Source organism: Jaculus jaculus, chromosome 5 (genome assembly GCF_020740685.1).
Source record: "Jaculus jaculus isolate mJacJac1 chromosome 5, mJacJac1.mat.Y.cur, whole genome shotgun sequence".
In the NCBI taxonomy this organism is placed as follows: Eukaryota; Metazoa; Chordata; class Mammalia; order Rodentia; family Dipodidae; genus Jaculus; species Jaculus jaculus.
In genome coordinates, this window is record NC_059106.1 from 150,970,597 (window position 1) to 150,994,444 (window position 23,848).

The following is a 23,848-nucleotide window of genomic DNA, read 5'->3' on the forward strand; positions in this document are numbered from 1 at the left end:
GTTCGTGATTAAGCTGTCGTGCTATGCAATTCTCAGACGCTGCTGAGCCCCTGCCGTTTCCTTTGCTGTATTTTCATTCTTGTTCACTTTAAAGTATTTTAAATTTTTTTCTTTAAGATTTCTTTGTCCCCACCACGCTCCTCAGTCACAGGTGCCCATGTGGCACAAATTCAGGCCCAGGGTATCACCAGCCCAGCTCAGCCCCTGGTGGCTGCCACAGACAATCGTGGAAAAGTCACTTTTACCAAAGTACTAACGGGCACACCCCTTCGACCAGGTGTTTCCATTGTCTCTGCTAATACAGTGTTGGCCGTCAAGGTCGCTGGGAACCAGGCTGCTGTTCAGCGCATTGTCCAGCCCAGCCGACTGGTAAAGCAGCTGGTCCTCCAGCCAGTTAAGGGTTCAGCTCCTGCTGGAAACCCTGGGACTACAGAGCCCCCTCTGAAGCATGTAGTTACACTGGCCTCTACACCTACCCAGGTGACTTGACTTGAGTGAAAGGGGGTGAATTGTGGTTTCTTAAAGGGCCCAGCAACTGTGTGAGAGAAAGCGCATATGAGAGCTGTTTCTGAGAAAGCCTATTCCATCGTTGCTTTAAATTTATTTTTATTTTTTTTAAAAATGATTTCTTTGTGACTCATATTTTATCTGGTCTAAGTGTTTCTGTCTTTTTGTTACTTATTTCTAGTACAACACTATTATGTTCAGAGAATGTTTCTCAGTATTTTCAACTTCAAGTGTGTAGCCAAGGATGGGGTATATTCCATGAATGCACTTCAAAAAGAAACTTGCTTTTGTTGGACTGAATGTTCTAAGGAATGCAAATAAATCCATTAAATTAATGGAATTAATCATTTCTTCTAAGTCTAGTCCTTTGTATTTTTAATATTTAAGACTTACCATCTTTTTCATCATTTCAAATAGCACTAGCAAGGGCTGGGCAGATTCCTCAACATGTAAGAGTATTTGGATCAAGGTCTAAGAGGACTCAGTTCACTCTGACCCTATCAACATGTAAATTGCAAGGCCTGGCCATACATGCTTGAAGTCTCAGTCCTATGGGGAATATAAATGGGAGAACTTATGGGGCTCAACAACTGACTGAAAATGGCAGCTCCAGATTCAGTGAGAGGCTCTGTCTCAAGGAAATATGTAGATGAGTGATACTGAAGGAAACTTGGTGGATACATACATGGGCAGTGGACATCTGTACACACATACATGTGTAACATACACACACACACACACACACACACACACACACACACACGTGATGGCACACACCTTTAATCCCAGAACTCTAGAGGCAGAGGTAGGAGGACCACCATGAGTTCAAAGCCACTCTGTGACTACATAGTGATTTCCAGGTCAGCCTGGGCTAGAGTGAAACCCTACCTCAAAAAAAAAAAAAAAGAAAAAAAAAAAAGAAAGAAAAGATACAAGAAATAAAGCCAATTCGTGTGTGTTTGTGTGTGTGTGTGTATGTATATGTCCATATATATATATATATATATATATATATATATATATATATATATATAATTTATTTTCGATTAACAACTTCTATGATTATAAAAAGTATTCCATGGTAATTCCCTCCCTCCCCCCACTTTCCCCTTGGAAACTCCACTCTCCATCATATCCCCTACCCCTTTCATTCAGTCTCTCTCTTATTTTGATGTCATGATCTTTTCCTCCTGTTATGATGGTCCATATATTTTTTAGAAAGCAATCATTTGGGAGCTTTTGAAAAGAGTTCTGGCAGTGGGCTGTGGTTTCAAGGTTAATTGAAGGTTCAAAGACTTTATAGTCATGTTCACCTCAGTCGCACATGCATGATTGCCACCCTTGAGTGGCCATTAAAACTTTATCACATCTCAAGGTCTGTGGTAGGAAACACAGGATCAGGTTCGTGCATGTATAACTTGATATCTGTCCAGGAGTTCATAAACAACTATAGGGGTCTCTTCTCTGAGGTTCTCCTGTTCAGTGATCTCCCCAGTATGTTTTTTAGTCTCTTGGGACAACCATTTTTTGATCTCTTCTGGTAAGAAAGATGTGGTTTGAACATGTTCACAGTGGAACTGAGCAATGTGAAGAAAGAGGGGAGATTCATCTCTTCATCATTTTTTTTCCTGAAAGTAATTTGTTTTGAATAGAATGTAAGTTTCTCCTCTTTAGTTTTCCTATTTTTGAGCACTCTTGAGTCATATCGTTGATATTGTTCCTACTGCTATTTCAACAACCTAGAGATCACTGGAATATAAGAAGCTAAGACATGAATGAAGCCCAGGGTTCAATCCTAATACCACATAAACAAACAAGTACAAGATTAAAATGAAAAAAAGGAAAAAAAAATGCAGACTGTTCTCCAGTATCTGAATACAAGAAACCACGGAGCTCCAGGCATCCTCCTGTTTCTTTTTCATTCTGGTCCTAAAGCCACTGATGCATATGGGCTATGTTTAGCCCAGAGTTGGGCTAAAAGAATAAGAAACATGGTAAAGGCATGGCTAAGTAGGCAGAACTTTGAACCTGGCTCCCAACCTGCCTGTTCTTGTAGACTTTCCACAGTCCCATTTCAGCACATGCTGCCCAGGCTCTTGGGCTGCATACATGGAGGTCTGGGGCAGAATGTACTTTCTCCATCTCACCCAGAACCAGACCCAAGACTTGCAGTGCAAGGTAATGGGACAAAACCACTTACCCACAAACATGAAATAGTGACATGTATAATAAGTTGGCTCTATAAATCTATAGGAAGTGAATTTCAAAACTCATCTTAGAACTGATAGTCCTCAGTTGGCAATGGCAGCGATCAATGACTTTTGATTTGACATGCCATCTGGCTTTTTTTTCTTTTGCTACCACTGTAAGTATTTTCAGTCTAGAGACTGTTGCAAACCTATGATATTATCCAGGGAAATCATCACCCTTGTTATTGTAAGTTTTATAAGCACTGACTTCTATGGCAAGAGCTGCTGATTTCTGAAAGCCCTAATCATGGTTTCCTAAACTGCTCCATATAAAAGCACACTCATGTTGACTGAGCATAATGACCACTCCACTGAAATGCAGAGCAGTTAGAATATTGTTGTATATATTAACGATTCCCACATCAATACAGATGAGCCAGGCATGTGTGAAATACATGCCTGGAAACATCACATGGCATCAGATCTTGAAAGGAAAATTAGTTATAATCCTATACTGATTCTGTTTGTAAAGCAAATAATTATCTCTGCAGCCTTGTTATTATATGTACTATTTTTTTTTATAGAGAAGATTTATGTATGTTTATTGAGTTTCAGAGCTTTTGCTTGGTCAACTCTCAGGTCAACTTAGGGTAACATGGCAAATTTGTTTATACCTAACGCACATAAGTTTCAGTGTATGGTTTTGGAAACTGCTGGGCAGCAGGAAACAGCACATACGTAACTACCTGTTAGTTAAAGGATACTGCAGTGATATGTGATTAGGAAGTCCACATGCTTTATTCAAGGCCAAGGGTGCTAACTGGGTGTGACAGCAGCAAAGGCACTCTTATATTGGCAGTTCAGAAAGCTTCTCATCAGCAGTGGCATTCTACACAGTATCAAGCTTCCCAAATGACTTTGGAGAAATCATTTTACTCCTCATCAGTTACCTTCTTCCACCCCGGCCTCAATCTAGATGTTATCAAAGCCCAAAGCCCAATATGTTCACTATGAGGAAAAATGTCTAAAGCCCTGATGAATAAGTTTAGGTATAAATATATCCTTCTGCCCCATTGTGCCTGGAAGATGAGTTGTTTTCAATATTCCCTTTTAAGAAAACTAAGTTTACTCAGCAGAAAAGATGAAAAAACTGGGCGTGGTGGTGCATGCCTTTAATCCCATAACTCAGGAGGCAGAGGTAGGAGGATCGCCATGAGTTCAAGGCCATCCTGAGGCTACATAGTGAATTCCAGGTCATCCTGGGCTAGAGTGAGGTACTACCTCGAATCACACCCCCCCAAAAAAAAGAAAGAAAAGAGAAAACATCCAAACCTAATTTTTCTGACCCAAACATTCATGATCTTTCTTCTACAACTTCCTTACATTAAAAGTACTATTAGCCGGGCATGGTGGTGCACACCTTTAATCCCAGCACTCGGGAGGCAGAGGTAGGAGGATTGCCATAAGTTCGAGGCCACCCTGAGACTCCATAGTGAATTCCAGGTCAGCCTGGGCTAGAGTGAGACCCTACCTCAAAAAACAAAAAACAAAAACAAAACAAAACAAAAAAAAAAGTACTATGAATTGGACCTGGGGAGATGGCTCAGCAGACAAGCACTTGCCAGTCAAGCATGAAGACCTGAGAGGATGTGACCTGTCCTTGGCTCAATTCTTCAGCACCCACATAAATAGCTGGGCATGGCCATATATGCCTGTTACCCCAGTTCTATGGGGAGCAGAAACCAGAGAATTGTTGGGCATTGCAGGTCAGTCAGTCTTATTAAAAAAAAAAAAAAAAAAAAAGCAGTTCCAGGACTAGTGAGAGACTCTGTCTCAAGAAAACATGCAGATGAATGATAGAGGAGCACACATTTGGCACATGTGGGTGCTCGTGGTCCATTCATATTTGCATGTACATGTGCATATGATATAGCACACCACCCTCACACACCACAGCACACATACTGCACAGATGAACAAATGCACAGTAAGATAAATAAAATACACTATCAGTTAAGAATAGAACAAGAAAGCATTGTTTCCCTTTCAGTTATATGAAGCAAAGGATAAACTATGCCCATATAATTTATAAAAGGGTATTATTTAATATTTCAACCTCAAAGTAGAATTTTCATCCTATATTTTATAAATTTAAATTGTAACCATTCACTGTAGCTGATACACATAATCCATCTAGGTGCCCACCAGTGGATGAAGAAAATATACAATGTAACACAATTCAGCCATTAGAAGGATAAATCCTTTTACTTGTAGTGAACTTGATGGAAATACAGAGTAATAGGTTAAGTGAAATAAGCTAGAAAGAGAAATATAAGTATCACATGTTCTTTCTCCTATGCAAATAAAAATCACCCTTACATTAAGCAGATAGATCTCACCCTTTGCTAGATAGAAAAAAAGTGTCCTGAACTGAACAGTAATTCCAGTGCCTGGGGAAAAGTGGAGGGTAGATGGGCCAAGGGGTTCAATTTAGCCATTGTCTATCACATTCATGAGTTGAAATGTCACCACTGAACCACATTAGGGCACACAATTAATATGTTTTCATTAAAAATAACATTTAGAAAAACCAAAATAATAAAAATCTAACGTTCCTATATAGAAGCTGTTCTTGCATTATTCCTGATGTTTGTGAAGGAAGAATGTTTTACTAACACTGTTGAGGCTTTTTTTTTTTTTCCCACTCCAGGTAGCAGCTATTTTTGCACAATGCAGCATAGAGAGAAACAGCTCACCTCTCTGTCAATTCACACAGAAAAATCGGTGAAGTAATTGGTAATTTTCCCCCCTTATTTTTGTCTGATTTGTGCAAAGGCACATGAAATTCTCCTTGTGACATGTAAGGTCTTCTTTCTTTTTCCCCTTTCCATAGCAATGATATAGAAACTACAAACTTCTGTTTGTCTGTGAGTCACAGAGTTGCTATGGGTTAAATAGCTGGGGCTTTCACCTGTGGCACTTTCAGATGGAATCCTATTACACTTCATGAGGTTATCATCACCCTCTCAAATTTTCATTAGTTATGAGTGTGTTCATCCTAACATTTTTGCGGTTGGGAGACAGCTGGGTTGCAGCTGTCTGCCAAAATGCTTCAGATACAATAAAGTAAAAAAAAAAAAAATTACTCAGTGCATATAATTTTACCCACCTCAATTGTATCAATAAAACATTTTATCTTTCCAAATTACAGAAGCGAGTAGACCTACACAGGAGCCTGCTGCCTCCGGCTGGGAGATCACTTGCCCTTGTGATGGAGCACATTATCCGGGAAACATGGCAAGAAGTTAAATCGTTCTAATCAAGCTGGCATTTCCATTCTAGTCCCTCTCGTCTGATCGTAATTTATCGTAAGAGGTGATTCGAACATGATGACCGACTCTATCACGCCTTTTCCTGTAATGACTCCTTATTTGTATTTGATGAAAAAGATGGTCCCTGATGCCAATCACATATTCAAATTGTGATTTGATTTTTTTCCAAATATTTATCCACAGGATGTACATTAATCATTTAGAGCCCACAAATAACACAGGATTTTCATGTCTAAGGGGACTATTGACCTATATTTAAATAATGTGTGGTTGAATCTTTTGGTCCGATAGGCCTTGGAGTGTTTGTAGTGATTTAGCATCCTTTCAGGCTTGGAGTGTGGAAGGAGAGACAGATACATAAAGAGCTGATAAATAATAATAAGGCATAGATATGATGTAATAGCATATTGGAGAGGTTTGAATCCAAATGGTGAATGGAAGAAAAAGGTTTCCTCGAGTATGGTATTAACTTCCTCCTAAAGGTAGTAATGAGTCAGTTTTTCCATTTATTTGATCCTGAAAACTACAGGTCGTTAGGAGCCCGTGAGAAGCAGCAGAAAAAGGTCAAGTACTCTGGTTTTAAATATCAGCATATTACATAGAAACTGGGCAAAGTACTTTATCTCCTCTTCTAGAAAAATAAGTCTATGTCATGGATATTTCTGGAATAATAATAAACTATTGCACATTAAGTATCTGTTTTGGACAGCAGTAAATAATAGCAATTTCCTTCACTCTGACAATCCCTGCCACCAACACACTTTATTTTATAATATTGGGCTATAGTTCCAATCTAATTAAGGCAGCATATAAAAACGTGGATATATGATCTGGTGCCATTTAATGTGCTCTGAGCAGAGTAAATTGATATTACCAGTGGTCTTTGTCTGGGTGTTTCCAGGTCCTTGGCATCTTATTCAAAGAACTGAAGGAGCCCACTCAGCAACGCAGGAGACGTTTTGCTGACTGCTAAAGGAAAAGTTCAAAGTTGGGAGAAGACACTAGGAGTGAACAGCAAGCTCTTTTGATAGATCACTCGAGAGTATCAGGCTACATGGCTGGACTTCTTTGTACATGGTTCAGAAGAAGAGGAGCTCATTACTGTGTAGGTTGGTTTGGGTGGTGCATTTAGGTTGAAAAGGCATGAGTTATGTCAGCTTCTCTCTACTGCCTGTGTCCTGCTCTTTGACGCACCAGACTTTAATCATGCATGCACCCAATTCTGCATAGACAACTTGGTAAATAGGGGATTTCCCTAAAAGTTCACTCAGAGGACAGTTTGCTTTATGGCCCATGCACAAAAACCAGTCTAGACCAGATTAGCTCCCTGTTTCTCCACACCAGGTTCCACTGGTACATGTCTGAATAGCAATAGGGCACTACCAAGGAGTTGGTTAGGGAAGTGACTCATTCTGTTGTTTGAAATGAAGTGTACCCTCAGTGTAGGTGGGGTTTACAGGTTGCTAGGTGCATCGCTAGGAGAGAGGTGTGCGCCCATCCCAAGCCAGGTGGAGGATAAGCTACTCTCTCTGCTTGTTTGCCTCGCCTCCATAAACTACTTTGTTACAGCAAGTGAGAATGAAATATCAAAAGCCTACAAATAAACCAAAGGCACTATTACCACAGGTTCTGTAGACCACCATGTGAAGTGTATTCCTGGGAATAGGGAAAAACACACTGGTTTTGATAGGACTAATAAGGAGGAGGAGTTAACATCTAAATGAGGGGGAGGAGAGAGGTTACAGCATATTTTTGGATTTCCCTGTGGCTCCATTATTGGCTGGCTATCCAGTTTCATATATTTCTCTTTAGCACACCTCATTCATTGTTGTACATCTTTTGCCTCTCCTCTTCTCCCCTTTCCTTTTTCTCCCTTCCCCTAAGTTTGATATTTTCTCATCTTGTTATGGAGTCCAGGCTGGCCCCAAACTCACTCTCCACATGTCTCAGGCTCTTGAATGCTTGCGTCAGAAGTCTACACCGCCTTGGTCAGGCAGCCCTAGAGCCCTAGACTTCATATTCCAGGCTGAATGGAATGTTCTTTGTCTTCCTTTCAGCTTCCTATTGGTACAATCCAGAAATGACAGTTCATGAGATTTGGTATACAGCTACCAGTCTCCCCATTCAACATATTAAAAATAAAACCTGACACTTGGAAGATGGCTCAGTATATTTTAAAAAACAAAACCTTCCACACAAGTGTAATGACTGGAATTTGGATCATCAGCTCTCATAGAACTGCCAGTGGAGCATTATGGCCTGCCTGTCATCTCAGTGCTTGGGAGTACCTGAGATAACAGGAGTATTATAAATATTGATGTCTGTAAAGCATGTCTTCTTACCTTTCTTCTTCATGAATATTTTTAATTTTCTAGGACTGTTACTATCAGACATAAGTATTAGACCAAGTCTTTCAAAGTCAATAAAAAGTGATACTGTGGATTTTTTATTGAAATTACATAGAACTTAGAGTTCATGAAAAACTGACATACTTTAAAATTGTTGTTGTTATACTATTCCTACCCACAATTGAATACATGTCTTTATTTCCCTCATTCTTTAATACTAGCATGGTTTGAATAAGAATATCTTCCAGGTTCATATGTTAGAGCCTAGGTACTCAGCTGGAGGTGCTGTTTTGGGGGTACTGGAAAGTTTAGGAGGCAGGGCCTCAGTGGATGAAGGAGATAAGCAGGGGCAGGTCATTGGGAGCATCTTCTCCTCGGCCCCTTCCTGTCTCCCTGTCAATGGTTTCTGTGTGCCGTGAAGTGAAGATGGTTTCCTGGCATACGCTTCTACCTATGAGGTTTTCCTCATGCACATGGGGTCAAGCGACAGGTATTTTGGCCACAGTGACACAAAAGTAAATAATATACACACCTTCACTTATTTTTTATTTATTTGAGAATGACAGACAGAGAAAGAGGCGGGGGGGGGGGAGAGGGAGAGGGAGAGGGAGAGGGAGAGAGAGATTGAGAGAGAGAGAGAGAGAGAGAGAGAATGGGCACACCAGGACCTCCAGTTACTGCAAAAGAACTCCAGATGTGTGCGCCCCGTTGTGCATATGGCTAACATGGATGGATCCTGGGGAATTGAGCCTCCAACGGCCGACCTTAGGCTTCACAGGCAAGAGCTTAACCACTTAACCACTTAACCATCTCTCCAGCCCTGCACCTTCATTTTTTATGTATTTGTATTACTCTGTAAATGTCAGGTGTATGTTGGGTTACTAACTAGATACTTATTGGTCTTTTGGGGTAAGGATGCTGAGGATAAAAATCAGGGACTTTTGCATGCAAGGCATGTTTTCTACCACAGAACTGTATCCCAGTCATCCTACTGTCTTTAATCTTGCTTAGTGTTTTGTTTATTGATGGCATATAGAAATAAATTATAAATTATTATAATAAATTATTTCTTGTACACAGACCATATGTCCTTCCTATTTGGTGAATTCTTTTTATTTTTTTTAATATTTTCATTCTTTTAAAAATATTTTATTTATTTACTTATTTCAGAGAAAGAGGCAGATAGAGATAGAATGTGTATGCCAGTCCCTCTAACCAACTGCACACAAACTCCAGACACATGTACCACCTGTTGCATCTGGATGTACCTGGGTCCTGGGGAATTGGCCTGGGTCCTTTCACTTTGCAGGTAAGTCCCTTAACCACTTTGCCATCACTCCAGCCATATTAGGTGAATTCTACTATTAGTTTGAAAATCTGTTTATTGGGCCTATAGAGATTGCTCAGTGGTTACATGTGCTTGCTTGCAAAGCCTGACAGCTTGGGTTCAGTTCTCCAGTACCCATGTCAAAACCAGATGCACAAGCATCTAGAGGTCATTTGCAGGAAGAGATCCTGGTGGGCCCACCCCCGCCTCACTGCTTGTCTTTCTGCTTGTACATAAATAATAAATTTGAGGGCTGGAGAGATGGAGCGGTTAACCGCTTGCCTGTGAAGCCTAAGGACCCTGGTTCGAGGCTCGGTTCCCCGGGTCCCACGTTAGCCAGATGCACAAAGGGGCGCACGCGTCTGGAGTTCGTCTGCAGAGGCTGGAAGCCCTGGCACGCCCATTCTCTCTCTCTCTCTCTCTATCTGTCTTTCTCTCTGTGTCTGTCGCTCTCAAATAAATAAATAATTAAAAAAAATAATAAATTTGATAACTGTAAAAAATCTGCCTTTGGGCACCCACTTCACTTATGATGAGTGGCAAGTGAGCATCTTCCTTCGCCATACCATATTCCAGTTTCATAACTGTTTCGATTCTGAAGGCTACATCATATCAGTTCCTTTTCCTTTTGAGGTTAATTAATTAAATTTTTGATACAGGTCACATGTGACCCGGGCTGGTCTCCATCTTGCTGGGCAGCAAGCAGGATGGAGACCAACCTCCAGTCTCCGTCTACCATGCTTGGGGTTATAGGCTGTCTTCTCTGGCTTATGTAGTTTTGGGTACGGAACCCAGGGATTTCCCTGCTAGGCAAGAACTCAAGTCAACTGAGCCATATTCCCAAACTTAGAGTGTGACTTTAAAGGTATTCTTCTTGTAGAAGACTTCCCAGCACCCTACCCACTGGTAGAGTAAAACACCCTTCTCCAGTTTCATGCATTGTACTCTCCACAGCACAAATACCCAGCCTGTCTGCTTGGAGCTTTCGCTGGGACACCGTAGCGCCTGAGCAAGGGCAGGCCCGTGTTTCATTCATGACATCTCAATGGCTCCTGTCTGAACATTTATTCATCTATTTTTTTCCCCCAAAAATTATTTTCGATAATTGGGCTTAATTGACAAAGGTGATTAGAGTAGAATATGAATTTGACTGAAAAGTTTTATATAATTAAACATTTACATTTTCTGTTAATAAAATAATCTCTCAGATATAACTATATGTCTTCCAAGAAACACTGACTTCTGGTTTCAAACAAAACTTATTTTTATATTAAGTTCATCTATATTTCAACGTTGTCTTTGTTACTTATCTTTTTGTCATTATTTAAGGAAAAAATAAGGGGGCTGGGGAGATGGCTCAGTGGGAAAGAGCATTTGCTGCTCAGTCTTAAAGACCCAAGAGGGCCTGATTCATTCATGCTGAGTTCAGTCCCCAGCACCCACATTAACATGGGGTATGGCAACCGAAGACTGCAAGCCTGTAGCCCCATTCCTGTGGGAAGTAGCGACTGGAGAACCACTGGAGCTCACAGGTCAGCCAGTCTTACCAAAACAAAAAATTCTTCAAGTTAGCAAGAGATTTCTTTGCACGAACACGAAGTGGATGGGTGACGGAGAATTCCACCAAGGTTCTCCTCTCGCCTCTGCATATGTGCATGTGGTCCACATGCATCTTCACACACGTGCATATGCCACACTGCACATAACACACACACTCACGAAAAAACCTAAGATGTCTACAAATGTTGACTTTTGTTTAGTATATGCTTGTCAGAGTGTTTCTTTTACTTAAGATTAAAACAGTTGTTCTGATTTAAATGGTGTCCTTAACCCATGCAAAAGGATGAAGTGTTCCTGGAAGGGTCGCAGCATCCCTCTGTTAATTCAGCGCCTGCAGCTACTTACTGACCACAGGATCTCAAATGCCATTTGGAACTATAAACCTTTATCTGTACTCAGTTTTCTTTCCATACATAGCATGGCTCTAAAATCACAGTTGTGATAATTACTAGCTATTCTGTGAAACTGCAGGCAATACATTCGCATAGTTCATTGAAGAAAAGAAAAGATCCCATCAGGATCTCCATAATTAGTTATTTCTCTTGATTTTTATCCTCATGGCTATATTTTTTTTTCCCCCTGTTTGGATTGGGCTCTGAGACAGATCAGCATTTTATAATGGCATAGTGTGGAAAAGCAAAAGTCCACTTGTTTTTTTAGTTAGGAAATTGAGTCCTGTATATTGTCATCTGGGTCACACTGCCTCCCAGCCAGTCTGGCTCATGTGTCATATGGTAGCATTTTTTCTAACACAGTGGAGTGGCTACATTTTCATAAAGTCAGGCTTTTAGTTGATTCCATTGGATAGCAGCAGTAAGTAGTCACCAACTACAGCCTCTATTCCCTTGAATTGTCTCAGGTCTAAGGAGTACTTTATAAACCACAGCTTTGCATTGAATTCATCTCTATGGATTATTGATTACATTTCTCTAGCAACATTGATGTAAATATCTATCAGTGTGTCATCTCCCATGGACAGTAGTTGCTGAATAATTTTTGTGAGAATCTATCTGATGGGAAGTTGCCTAGTGCTCAAATTGGCCCAAATCCTCATTTTTAACACACTGAGGCTTCTAATCTTTAAGCAATTACCACAGGACAATAAAACCTCTTAAGTGGTGAAATAATTACCAGGTCACAGTTTCAAAGGGTGTATGCTAAATCTTGCATCTATAGACTAAATAAATATACTCTATTTGGGAATTTGGTTTTTCTCAATTTTCTTAGTGCTATCAAAGAGTGCATTCTTTCAATATATAATCAGACGTCTACTTTTTCTATATAATTTTTAATTATACCATTTTAGTTTGATAATCAGGATCAATAAGAGTATTTGAGTTAGAATCTGCCTTTTCTCTGACCTACATTTCCTACATTGTAATCAAAGTTTAATCTTCCCTTTAGCTACACTGAACAATATGGGCTTTGCCACAAGATCATTTCCTCTCTTCTATTTTGGCTATGTTTGCAGGAGTCACTCAGTCTGGAATGTATTTCCCTTCCTTCACTGTCTATTTATATAAATATCTACTCTTCCTTCAAAACTCTGATCAAAGCCATTTATGAAGCTTTCTCTAAGAATCTCATTTTAAATACCACACACACACACACACACACACACACACACACACACACACACTGAGATATTTTCTTTTCTATGGTACAATAATATACCAGAGATTAGCTCACTTCCTACATTAGAATTACTTGTACACATTCTCTTCTCTTATTAGATTTTGGTATATCTTAGAAATGAAGGCACATTTATTTATTTATGTTTTAACACAGAATCTGGCATAGCTCTACCATGGTAATAGGCATTCCTCGTACATTTATAAAAGATTAATTGAATATTATACTCCAAGTAGTGGAACAATTATTCTCCTGGAAGACAATAATGTGACTCTCATGAAAAACAATTTCAGTAGCTGAATGACCTACAGTAGATATTCATATATACCATCATCTTAAGCTTAATTTAGAAAGGTTTTCACAAGACAGAATTAAATCTTATAACTACTAACTGAAACTTAAAAGTATGGGGCAGGAAGAGATTTGCAGTTTTTTTTTAACCAAAATTAACTCATATTTACAATACAAATATTTTAAAAGAATGCGGGGGGTGAGTAAAATGTGATTTTTCAACTAAAGAATAAATGCAAGTTTAACTCTTAAAATCTTTTAGAAACAAATTTTGGAGGTTAATTAACATCAGAGCCAAGAACAGTTATGGTGATCACTGTTAGGAGCTATGTACTTCTCCTGTCATGACGGCTGTCCTGGTGCGAGGTCCCTGTGAGCAAGGAGGAGATCTCACGGAACTACACAGTCCAGAGTGTCCCTTTCAATTTATTTTAAACTGAGCCAAAATCTTTCTTTTAAAAATAGGCCTATAAAACAAATTATAAGATTATTTAGGATAATATTTTTGTGTTTATTGCTTTTTTTAGAAAAATATCTTATCACAACAAAAATTTAATTTTTTGTAAAGATGATTAAAATGACTTACCAGAAGGAAACCCACTTTGTGAGTTCTAAAACATCAAACATCACAATTGGGAAATACATGTATATGACAGAATTCTTGTAAGCATTCTTAGAATTGACCCTTTTTTATTTTTTTTGCCTGCTGGACTCACAACTTAAAAAAAAAAAAAAAACGCTTGGGCGGAGTTAAAACTCAAAATCTTTTCAAATGTTAAACAATAACTGGAAATCCTGAAAATGTATCCTTTACCCAGTGGGGGGAAATACTTTAAAGTTCTTTTATTTTTTTCCTCTAGGAATTGTTTAGCTAGGGACTTACTTAGTGGTTTCCATTTTGGTCAGAAAGCTCAGATCTGCTGAAATGTAATGCCATCCGTGTTTCGTTTCCTTTCTAAAACACACATAATTCTTCCCCGAACATACCAAGTACATATTCTTAACTCAGATAAATGCATTAATGCAACTAATGATTTACTCTCATTCAGTGGTAAAGGTAGTTAGAGATCTGAAGAGATCTGGGATATGTATCACACAAGTGTAATTGATATTTGGAATGTAAGTCACATAAAATATATGTGCAAATTTTAAATTTTAACATAGCTTGGGTTATAATGAGTCATGTGCACTGTGTACTTTGCCACAGTGGAGAAAGCAAGAAAGGGAGAAATGGGGCGTCCTGCATAGTATAATGTAGCACATGGGAAAGGTGAGTCAGGAGCCAGGGGACCAAAGAGAATCTCTCTGTCATTAAGTTCCCCTAACTTGTACCACTTGCTGGTTCTACTCACATGGGCTTGGAACAGCCACATATAGAATGAGGAGAGCATTTGAAATCAAATTTTCATGAACTAGGAGCTTTACATTATTTTATATTCTATGAAGTGATCTACAGCCATAAACATCATTATATATTCATTTATATATGAGTTGTTAAATTCATGTAAAAAAAAGCATTGTGACAGAGACTCATCTCTTTCTTACCAAATAATCCATGAAGGAAAATTCAAACATTTTATATATAGTTTAGTTACATTACAAACAATGCTTAAATTACATTACAAATTCATAAATGTTTTATTTTTCATTTCATCCTGACATTTCTTGATAGTCTTCAAGAGTATCTCCAAATCAGACAAACACACACACACACACACACACACACACACACGCACACACACATGCTTTACTCAAACACACATGATCTCTAATATCAGTTGTGACGCTGATACTAGAAGGTTTCTGTTGTGCCTGATTTTCTCTTTCAGGAAATGGAGGATGTATCATAAACTGTCAGTGGATATATCCCTGGAACCGCTGGACATGTATGACCTAGTACCTAATAGCTCCTGTTTCCACTTGAACCTCTGGAAGACATAAAAACTATGCAGGGATAGAACCATTCTTTTTTTTTTTTTAATTATTTATTTATTTGAGAGCGTCAGACACAGAGAGAAAGACAGATAGAGGGAGAGAGAGAGAATGGGCGCGCCAGGGCTTCCAGCCTCTGCAAATGAACTCCAGACACGTGCGCCCCCTTGTGCATCTGGCTAACGTGGGACCTGGGGAACCGAGCCTCGAACCGGGGTCCTTAGGCTTCACAGGCAAGCGCTTAACCTCTAAGCCATCTCTCCAGCCCATAGAACCATTCTTAATCCATCCTAATGTGTACTTGAGAAAGGAAACCAGAAGAAAGAGGCTGGACCTCTGCTGTAGTTACAGGATGGGGCATTCTCACTCAAGAGAGCTTTTTGTCTCAAATTCTCTTTTTAGTTCTCAACTTAGTGAATAGAGTCCTAACAAACACACAATTTTCCAAATGTCCAACCTGAAGTCAGATGCTGCCTCCCATTTCCCTTTGCACCAAACGCTCTTAATTGGATATAGGGAAATGCTCAGTACATTCTCTGTGTGTGTCTCTTGTGTCTGTGGTGTGATTACTTATGACTGACTTAATAGCACTGATGACTACCTTGTCTTGGATTCTAAGCTCATTGCCTACAGTTGCTTTATGTGTATTATGGGCATAACTTACACTTCATATCACAACTGGTTTCATTCATTATTTTTCTTTTCCCTTAACTATTGGATACACTAGACAAATTAGTACATATATGGCAAAATAAATTGATCATAATTTTTTCAATGTTAGTTCTTTACATCCTCCATCACAGCAGACAAATGCATATCACTAAAAGCATTGATTACTATAATAAACAAAATTGAGCAATAAAAGGCTTCTATAATCACTTTCTAATAAAGACAATTTGTATTAATCTATAAATATGTCAAATAATGCAACATACTAGGTAGTAATGAGTGTTTACATTTCCAGTGGTGATTTTAATTCAATAACTGATTTTAATTCAATAACTAGTGTGTGTGTGTGTGTGTGTGAGACTGGGTAGCCAGGCTGGTCTTAAACTTGTGGCAATCCTTATGTCTCAGCCTTATGAGTGCTAGATCTACAGACATAAGTCACCACATCCAGCACCATTCTAAATTTTCCTGTTTACATTTGTAACTTAGTCTTCCCTGACAACCTAACTAGATGAAGGAAAGAGAAATGCTGTCAAGTTTGACCACTACTCACGAGAGGATATTCCCAATATAGGCATAGTAGGAACAGCAGTAAGGTGTGTTTCCATCACAGCAGTAAGATCTGCAGTCTTTGCCACACTGGGCAAGGCAATCATCTACAAAATAAAAAGCACAAGAGCAGTTGCGGTTGTAATCCACAGCTTCAGGAAACATTCTATTCATATCTCAGTCAACAACCACTTGGTACCTTTAGTTTCTCATTTTTGTGCCCAAGATCCCAAAACTTTTTTTTTTAATTTTTGTTTGTTTTATTTTTTTTAATTATTTATTTATTTATTTATTTATTTGAGAGCGACAGACACAGAGAGAAAGACAGATAGAGGGAGAGAGAGGGAATGGGCGCGCCAGGGCTTCCAGCCTCTGCAAACGAACTCCAGATGCGTGCGCCCCCTTATGCATCTGGCTAACGTGGGATCTGGGGAACCGAGCCTCGAACCGGGGTCCTTAGGCTTCACAGGCAAGCGCTTAACCGCTAAGCCATCTCTCCAGCCCTAATTTTTGTTTATTTTTAATTATTTATTTCAGAGCAACAGGCAGAGAAAGAAAGAAAGAGAGAGAGAGAGAAAGAATGGGCGCCAGGGCCTCCAACCACTGCAAACAAACTCCAGATGCATGCGCCCACTTGTGCATCTGATTAACGTGGGTCCTGGGGAATCAAGCCTCGAACCGGGTTCCTTAGGCTTCACAGGCAAAGGCTTAACTGCTAAGCCATCTCTCCATCCCCCCACCCCTGACAAATTTTTAAGTATCTAAATTTTCCTTGCTCTCCAGTTAGATTCTCAGCTGGTAAAAGCAAAGACATTCTTGAATCTTTTGCAACAAGCACTAAAACTGGTTGGGTAGTGTTTAGTGAAGGAAATTATGGAATGAGGAGTGAGTGAATGAGTCAACTCATCAGGCACTCAGTTTGCTTGTAGCTTTTGCAGAATGGTTTCTAAATGACACAGTTTTCTGTTTCATGGCTTTATATTCTTGTATTTACTTTCATGTTTCTGGAAATAAAGCCCCCAACCAGAAGCAGTTAATAGAAGAAATGCATTTATGACAACTTACAGTCTCAAGGGCAAGCTTCATGGAGGCAGGGGAAAGCATGGCATGAGCAGAGGCTGGACATCTCAGGAGGAAACAGCAACAGGAGAGTGAACAGAGTTCTGGCAAGGGGAAGCTGGTTATTCTCTCCCCCGCAAAGCCTGCTCCCAAAACACACCTCCTTGAGCAAGGCTCTACCTCCAAAATTACCATCCAAATTACCATTCAAAGCACACGAGTTTAAGGAGGACATCTAATTCAAAACACCACAATTCTCAATCGACTTCCATTAGTGGAAAGTATTCTTGATATGGGTAATGTCAGCAGTGGTAACTTAAGAGTAACGTATATCGCTTCCATGACAATGCCCTATAATATATGCTTTCCATTTTATGCCATTTTTTACATTCATAAATTACCATGCTCATATATATGATAGCACAATGGGGTTTGCATCTGCTCATTTCATGAAACCTGTAGGAAAATTACAACAGAGGGGGAACTGGGGGAGATAGATCTGCAGGTGACGCTTGCCACACAGGCGTGAGGAGCTGAGTCCATCTGAGTTTCGTGCCTAGCACCCACATAAAAAAGCTGACCATAGCCATGCATGCCTGTCACCCCAATCCTGTAGGGGTATAGGGAGTCTGACCACAGATGGCAGCTCCAGGTTCAGTGAGAGACACTGTCTCAATGACTTAAAGTACAACCATAGTAATGGAGAAATTTGAAATTCTCCTCTGGTCTGCTCATGTGTGAGCGTGGAGTGTGCATCTTTAAAAAAGCGTGCATACACCACACACACAAATAATTAATTACTCATGTACATAATTAGAAAAACAATAAGTACAGTATGATAATTTAAGTTATGTTCAAGAATTACAAAATAATTTATTTCCAAGCTCCATCTGGGTAGGTGATATCAAGTATTTGATATAAATTATATAAGGATTTTGGTTTCCAGTCAAAGTTATAATATTCGATGTGCAAAACATATTTATGTCTAGATGTTTGTAATGATTTTCTTATGAGGTAACATTTAGATTGATTTTTAAACCACATCTTTCCAACATGTGATCAAATGACAGCAACATTGACCTGACTATATGCATGCTTTTGTGGACCATTAAGAAAGACCATGTGCTCTTTTTGTCTACTTCTACATCCTAGATTAACAAAAACCTTAGTTTCATCTGTGCTGCAGTTCACAAGAAACAAAAAGGGGGCTGGAGAGATTCCCAGTGGTTAAATGCACTTCCTTGCTAAGACTGAAGGCCTGGGTTTGATTTCCCAGTACACATGTAAACTAGATGCACAAAGTAGCACATGTGTCTGGAATTTATTTGCAGTGGCAGTAGGCCCTGGCAATGCCCATTCTCACTCTCATTCCCCCCTCACACACTCTCTCTCTTTCTTCTTACAACAAATACATAATAAGTTTTGTTTTTTTTTTAAGGAATGCGGAATACAGTTATTCTTGTACATTTCAGGAACTCTACTTAAATCTTTCTTTAAATTTTGAACAGAGAAATATAATCAAATCAATAAGATCAAAGAGACATCATAACATAGTGACAGAAAGGGCTTTTGAGGAAGAGCATGATGCTTTTGTTTTGCTTAGTTTTAGACGGGCTTTCTTGTAGACTTTGAACTTGCTATGTACTAAAGGATGACCTTGCACTCCAGATCCTCCTGCCTCTCCCATCTGAGTGCTGAGATTAAAGATGTGTGACACCATGTTCAGCTAGTACATCACACTTTTAAACCTACTTACTTTACAACTTTTTCAGTGAATTTCTGCACCACTTACATTGAGTGCTATTCCAGTGATTCACATACTTAGAAAAGTCAGTTACCTCCAGGCTTACCAGGGATATGCTACTCCATGTCTCACAGATTATGCAAGAAGTAACCCCTGTTACTCTGGTAGAGGAAGACTGACAGTTCATAAGTAATTTAATGGGTGCCCTTTTGAATGCTGCCCAGGACAGCAAGATCCTATTAAACTGCCCATGAAATCAATGATTCAGTGAGCAAGCACACTTGCACTTCAAGTACCTCTGTCATAAGGACATGGTGTTATCAAAATATTATGACTCCAAAATTACAGGAAACCAAGCCCAACATTTTGTAGCCAAGAAGCTGGATCATACCTGTAACAAACAGCCAGATCATGTCACACATTGTTCATTATTTTTATGACATTTTCTAGTACTGTTGTTTACTTCCCAGAATTAAACTACCAAAAAGGGCAAATGTAATAGTGCATCAAACACACTCACAATCATTGCCTTTTCAAACTGTGGTTTCAATGGTTAAAACCTATTCTGCTACTTTACTTTCCTTACCTTATTTAGGAATAATTTTATGAAGATCAGAGTTTGGATTCTACAAGGTCATTTTTGCATTTGTGAAAAAGAAAAAAAAAAAAACTACCTTCTGACTGTTCTGATAAGATAAGTAACACTACTTCTAATATCCAAGCTAATATCCCTGGTAAATTAGCCCAAACTTTCTTCCACTGCTTTTTAATTAAAGGCATGATCTGGAAGATGGTTTCCTAGCTCACCCCCTCACCCCACCTTTAGGAATGTGTAGAACCGGAAAATGATAACTTGCTGAAAGCACTTGCTTAGAAATGGCTCTTGCCAGCTCTTGCTAAGGATAAGACAGGAAGGAAAGGAGGGGGTGGGGGCGTGGGGAGATAGAAGACTTAGGCTGAGGCCCCGGAAGGTAAAGCCTTGACAGAATCCTGTCTTTGTAGCCTGCAGTGGAAGTTAGACAATAATATAAGTACTTCACTGGCTCTCTATGGAAAACTTGCTCTTTTTTAGACAAATAGAACATGAATCTCATGCACATGTTCTGAGGAGTATAACTCAGGTTGTGGATAATATGTGTATCTATTTACCGTTTCCCCCTGTGAAACAGGTAGTTATTTATCAACATCTGATGCATTTTTACTTCTGTGGTGTTCTGGCATCTTAGTCCAGAATGCACTTGTAGTTACTACTCATAGTTCCAACCAAACAGAATCACCCATGCTTGTGTCTCTCCATCTTGTGATTAAGCCTGTGCTCACTACTGCTTTGTTAGTCTTGGGCTTCCCTGACCTTCAAGTTCTTGTACCCTCAAGGTCTCCTCAATTTAATTTTCCTGAGAACATACTTTCTGAGCTCCTCTGTGGCCCAGGAACTTTACTATTCTGTGTTGAACAAAGCAAGCAGCACTGAGACATTTCTATCACACCTTCTGAGGTTCAGGGTCTATTGTGGAAGAAGTGGTGGAAAGAATGTAAGACCCAAAGGAAGGGTAGAACTGCTTACAATGCAATCTTCCAGACACAAAATGGCCTGGATATCCATAACTTCACAGTGCCTGGTACTACCTACACAAGACCCTTATCATAGGTGGAAAAGATGATGACATCAATATAAAGACTAATTGAAAGGGAGAGGGGATATGATGGAGGGTGGATTGGTGAAGGGGACAGTGGGGAAGAGGAGGGAATTATCATGGTTTATTATTTATAGTTATAAAAGTTATCAATAAAAAAGTTATTTAAAAAAAGACAAGCATTATCCTGAAGGAACTCACTCTCATAAGCCAACCAAAAGGTACCTTATTTGAATACCTAGAGCACAAGATTGAACCTGTCATGTGACAGTCTTTTCTATATTAAATTCGTCTATGATTCCATCTTCTCCCCCTAAACAAAGTCTCACATCATGACCTCCATGGCTCTCTGCTTGAATGAATACACTAGCCCTACAAAGACCTCTGAAAGAAAAGGTCCAGGAATTATCATTATCATCAAAGAACTTACTTATTAGCTAAGTATTGTTGCTGAAAGACAGCAAGTTAACCTAGTATTAGTTTGTAATAACTCTGCAGTTTACTAGGTAGAGATTCAGAAGAGAGAAAACTGAGATAGTCTTACCTCTGGCTAGCTGTGTAGATTTCATTGGTCCTAGCGTGGGGGTATTTACTGAGAGACAGGGATAAAGGAGAAGCTTTCAGAGTATCTCAAGGATATATAAGAATAAGAAAATCTTGTAGTTCAGTGGAGTTACTGAATTAAGGCAAGTGGCATTATTAACAAAGTCTTAACTATTTTCTCATTTTTGTTTTGATAAGCAGAAGAGATGGAAGGAAATACTACTCCAAATAGATGAATAAAAATATTTTCATTTAAAATAGTAATGTAGTTGATATTTAATCCCTGAAATTTGGAAGACATAAAATTTAAGAAGAAACATTGCATCAGATTAAATGTGAGTGCTGTTCACTGAACATGAGGCAAATTTTCTTTCCATTTATTTCTGTATTAGTCAATATTTAGAAAGTCAATATTTTCCCCTGTAATACCTTTCAAGTGAAAGCTTTGAGGCACCTACTGGTTTTCACCTTAACAGATTTACAATTTATATAACATTATGGTGGCTTCTTTCTGACACAGTTGGATGAGAAATCCAATGTTTTGACATGTGATCCAGTTCGATTCTTTGATCCATCCATCCCACCACGTTGAAGAACATCCTCATTTCAGTCACCTTATCTTTATAAGTGAATCTCAAGACTCTTTGTACACCTACCACTGTGGGTCATAGGTAAACCTGTGAAGTTTTGTCATAGGATTAGAGCCATAGAAACACTTCACAGAGCACCTTGTTTAAGCTGGCACTGTCTGCTGACCATGAGCAGATGCAAGAACCGCATGTGTAATTAACTTTGTACTTGAGTAAGCAGCAAAAGGCCACATAATCAATCACAAAAGAAGAAAATCCACGTTGCTTCATTAATTGTTTGCAATTGTCACTAAGAATAATTAGGGGGGAAGGAGATGCCCTTCACCAACATGCTCAACCACATTTAAAAGGAGAAAGAAAAAGATAAAAATAAATCAGACTATACCGAATGAACTCATGCCTGTCAAAAGCCTTGGGACATAAATTGATACATCCAGTTGCTCAACCTTCAGTTCCCATGAATCTTTAAACACACACACACACTCACCAGAAATGCTTAAGGATTTTTACTTCTAAAATAAAAGAAAATGTGGAAGGCTAGGGGGCCAGGAGTAGCTTATGTTGAAATGCAAGAGTCTCCAGGTTCATTCATTTTAAAACCTCCACTTAGTCCCGCCCTCCACCCAGATTCCTCTAGCATCCTGGATATGCCCACGAGAATCCTCTAAACCCGAGTGTCCAATTTGCTTTGCTTGGAGAAAGAAAGAAAACAGCGCGCGAGTGTGGATTATAAAGGAGAGAACAAAACCCCAGGCGGGTCAGGAAGGCGGTTCCAGCGCGGGTGCCTGCCGTCGCCTCCCAGGGACCGCATGTCCGCAGCTCTGCCTCAATCTGGCCGGTGCTCTCAGCCCCTGGACCCTCCCCACCATCCGACTCCTACTGACCTGCGCAGACTAACAGCAGGACCAACTTCGGAAGCAAGACCCCTGGACGCCGGGGCAGCCTCGGCGCGTCCATCCAAGCCGATGGCCCGAAGTTGCGCGCCAGGCCAGACACAGAGACAGACAGGCACTCTGGACAGAAGCTGGACCCGGCGGGAAGCGGAGGATGGAGGGCGGTCAGATGCTCCGAGCCGCGCTTCGGAGCGCGGGGTCCAGCAGAGACCTGCCCATGGCGCGGGGAGCCCGGCGAGCACGGCGCGGGGCTGGGACGCGCGTGGGCCCGACCCGCGGGAGGCACTGCGCGCTCAGCGCTCTTTGTCTCGCCCCACGCTGGCGGGCAAGAGGCTGTCTCTCTGGAGTCCTGGGCCACCCAGGCTCACATTTCATCTCTTCGGGTGGCACCGGACAGGGCGGGGCTGGGGAGATCACGCCTCCCTGCTCTTTCCTCGATAGAAGGACCTGGTGTTCGGCCCTGACATAACTTTTTGCTTGGCTTGTGCTACGGAGTTGAACCAACTGGACCCACTCCCCTGGTGCCCGAGTGATGGATGAAGAGCTTAGCTTTCAAGTTTTAGACAAATACAGCGAAACTTTAGGAACAAAGTTAGTCACATAAAGAATAATAGTGAATAAAACTCAGGAGAATTGAAAAGTCCAGGAACTGTATGTTATTTTTGGCTCAACCCTGAAAAAAAAGTCCATAGCATTTCCAACAAGTTGGAGGCAAAGGAAAAAGAAACCAAGAAGACAAGCTGTCATAACTTCTGTTTTGGTTATTGGCCTATGTAAGCAGATAACAGAAAAAATATATATATAAATAATGGAAACAAAAATATTGTCAGCAAATAAAGTATTTGTATAGGTAGAAAATCAAAGGCAATTAACTAAGCTCTTGTCTAAACATCAATAATTTTCTAAGTGTAAGTGAAAATCAAAAGGGACACAGTGCTATGTAGGAAGGCAAACAATGAAGAGAGAATGTGCTAAGATACTTCTATTGACCAACAAAACCCACCATTACAGAAAGGAAGGGCTCTCTAAATTATTCTATACATTTGGGA

General features: G+C 39.9%; 1 protein-coding gene across 1 annotated transcript in view; it reads right to left on the reverse strand.

Moving 5' to 3' along the window:
* The window catches only part of Cyyr1 (cysteine and tyrosine rich 1), a 122,978-nt gene extending 99,922 nt beyond the window's left edge, over positions 1–23,056 (reverse strand). Inside the window, exons 1-2 of the mRNA XM_004654550.3 lie at positions 22,791–23,056; positions 16,341–16,443 (exon numbers count right to left, since the gene is read on the reverse strand). Coding sequence (XP_004654607.2) covers positions 16,341–16,443; positions 22,791–22,863 — 176 coding nt within the window. The 5' untranslated portion in view covers positions 22,864–23,056. The remainder of the gene's footprint in view (positions 1–16,340; positions 16,444–22,790) is intronic.
* Positions 23,057–23,848: the final 792 nt, after the last annotated feature.